This window comes from Sorex araneus, chromosome 7 (genome assembly GCF_027595985.1).
Source record: "Sorex araneus isolate mSorAra2 chromosome 7, mSorAra2.pri, whole genome shotgun sequence".
Taxonomy (NCBI): Eukaryota; Metazoa; Chordata; class Mammalia; order Eulipotyphla; family Soricidae; genus Sorex; species Sorex araneus.
Genome location: NC_073308.1, coordinates 2223741 through 2226804, shown reverse-complemented (window position 1 = coordinate 2226804; position 3064 = coordinate 2223741). Strand labels below are relative to the sequence as shown.

The window sequence follows — 3064 nt, the reverse complement described above, 5'->3', positions numbered from 1 at the left end:
GGAGAGGCAGGACATATGGGGTGAAGGAACCCTTGCTCCCTTCATCAGTACGCCAGGTGAGGACCTGGGTGCTCATGGAAGGGCATTGGGTATAACCTAGACCCTGAAGCTCATGCTCAGACTCAGCCACCGGCCAGCCCTTAGGCCACCAGTGCGAGGAGATGATACTCCGGTCAGCGCCGGTGTCCATAATGCCCTCAAAACGCTTACCCTGAATGGAAAGGGTCAGTTTAGGTCTCTTGGCCAGGTCCATGACTAGGTAAGCTTGCACAGGATTCGTGGCGGGGATTTCCAAGGGGCCTCTCCGTTTAGGGTCCTCAAAACCAGCCGGGAAGAGGAGCACCTGCGCGACACGGTCCCCTTCCTTAATTACAAAGGTGCCTGTCAGGCAGGAGCATAAAACCTGAATGCTCGGTTTTCTGACATCTAGTGTACCTGGGTAAACTATAAGACCCAGCTTTGCGAGGGTTGTCCTTCCCACTAAAAGGCCAATGCATCCAGGAGGGGCTTCTTGCACGGGTGCTACCGGAATAGGCTGGACTCCTGAATCAGGGGTTATGGTGAGGGAGGAGGTGGCACGGAGGTCCAGTTGGGTGACTCTGCACTGGGTTGCTGTTCCTGAGCCTCCCGAACGAACCTGGTCCCATACTTGTTCAGGCCCTGAGACCATGGGCCTCGCCTCCCGTTTTTTGGCTCCTCCGAGATTAGAGGTGGGAGGAGCCGCCCCGTATTGTCACGGACGGACCGACAACGGTCGGCGGGGTGATTGCCCTTCTTGCAGCGCTGACACAGAGAGGGGGTCGCCCGCGGCGCCCTGCAGTCACGCTTAACGTGTCCTCGCTTCCCACAATTAAAACAGGTGCGGTCCCAGGAGGGATCCGAGCTTCGCTGCCGCTGGGAGCAGATAATGGCGGCCGCTAGGCCAGCGTTGGAGAGGGGGCCCCCGAGCTCGCGGCAAACTTTGAGCCAATCCTGCAAGCCCTTAGCCTTCCTCGGGGCTATGGCATTCCTGCATTCCTGAGTCGCTTGTTCAAAAATGAGCTGCTCAATAAGGGGGAGTCGCTGCGTCCGAGTCACCAAAAATGCGACTCGCCACCTCCGTCATGCGTGCAACAAAATCAGAGAAGGGTTCCTGAGGCCCCTGAATGACCTTTGTGAGTTGGTTACCTGTCTCACCTTTTACGGAAAGGCCTTTCCAGGCTTTTATGGCAAGCAAGGATATCTGGGGATATATTCCCCAGGGTAAGTTAATCTGATCCTCTGCATGGACGCCCTGGCCAGTAAGCATGTCACTGGTCCACGCATGCTGTGCGGCATCGCGGGCGTTGCGGTTAAGGCGAGCCTGATCCTGAGCTGCATCATACCAGAGGGCCTTCCACTCTAGAAATTTCCCGTTATTGGGTAGCGTGGCTTTGGCCACGTCCTGCCAATCCCTGGGGGTCATTCGATCCCGCGCTAGCCTGTCAAGCAGGGAAATGGTGTAGTTGGCATTTGTTCCGTACTTCCTGACCGCCTCCGCTAGCTCCTTAATCTGAGCAAACTCCACCTGGGCGTAAACGCGCTCGTCCCCATCCCCCTCAAAGACGGGGAAAGCTAATCACATCTGCCTGCGCAGATTATCAGGAAACAGGGAAGTACGAGATGGACATGCCTTGTCCAAGGGAGGATCATGATAGGGTGGAGGGGGAGAAGCGGAAGGCGAGGGGCGTGTCGAGCCCCTCTCACCGCGAGCCCGAGACTCCAGAGGATGGTACCTAGTTGCTTCATAACGGGCCGCTTTTCGCTGTAATAAATCCTCCTCTTCGGAACTAAGGGAGGAATCCTCCGAGGGGCTATGTCTAGGTCTATGTCTAAGGTCTAAGCTGATTGCAGCCACGTCACGCCTGGGGTACAAGTCCCCGGCCTCGTCCGAGGAGGATCGAGGTGCACAAGCAGCGGGAGGGTCATTTGTTTCATTTATTTCCCCTTTCCCTTCTAGCTTCTTGCCCCCACCGGGCAGTCCTTTTTCCTTATTTATTTCCCCTCTCCCTTCTAACTTCTTGCCCCCACCGGGCAGTCCATTTTCCTTATTGCTGGGTATTTTCATACGCGCGCCCAGCCCTTCTGATCGCTCGGTTTCTGACAAACTGTCTTGGACCTTTTCCAACACCTGCCGGCCTTCCCTGACCACTATGGAGCATGCCTCATCCTCCAAACAATTTTGAACCATCTTCCAAGTCGCCTCAGTGCCCATAGTAAAGACACAAGAGCAAAAGAGAAGGCAAATCCAAATAAGGAGGACAAAGAGTGCTCCCCACCACCAGGAAACGGGCATTCTTTTCTTACCAACACTGGGCAGTGGTCCGCAGCACGCCTCTCCGAGCAGTCGTCCCTGCAGTTCTGAATCCTCCCTCCAAGAGGAGGGGTTCTTCCTCGCGGTGCAAGATGGATTTCCCGGGTTTCGGCACCAGTTGTTCGTTGCCCGCGTCGCGATTTCCCTTCGCCAGCAAAGAGTGAGACGACACGGATTGAGGATCCTTCTGCAACCATTTATTTAGTTAACTCACGAAGAGAGAGAACAACAACCCGGGTAACGGCAGTCCTTATATAGCCTGGTTGCCCCGCCTCTGACGTGGTGCTCATCTATTGGCTCTCGCCAATCACCCCATATGAGGTCATTCTGTCATGGCCGCCACGCATGCGCAATGTGCTCTGGCTCCCTACATCCATCGAAGGCCTGATAGTGCAAGCACAGAAGATCAAGTACGATGTCATTGGATTGACAGAGACGAGAAGGCATCGATCACATCATGCTGTTTTCAGCACTGAAGAAGAACTGTTCCTCGGAACATGTGGCAGTAGAGGTATTGGTGGTGTTGGTGTCCTTGTCAACACAAACTTGACCATGAGCACTGATTCATTCGAATGCCTAACAACCCAAATCAGAAGCTTATGTTTGAATAGATGTGGCTTGTTGCTGGCAGTTTCTATCTTCATCATCTACGCACCAACATTCAACTTCGATGAAGAAGAAATTGTGAAGTCTACATGGATCTGGAGAAGTTCTATAAAGAAGATCAAACCT

The 3064-nt window shown here is 54.2% G+C and overlaps 1 protein-coding gene across 1 annotated transcript; it reads right to left on the bottom strand.

Annotated features, from left to right (window-relative positions):
* Positions 1-1045: 1045 nt before the first annotated feature.
* LOC129406535 (igE-binding protein-like) lies at positions 1046-1603 on the bottom strand. The gene is given in 1 exon segment (XM_055144695.1): positions 1046-1603. A coding segment is annotated over 1 exon segment (558 nt).
* Positions 1604-3064: the final 1461 nt, after the last annotated feature.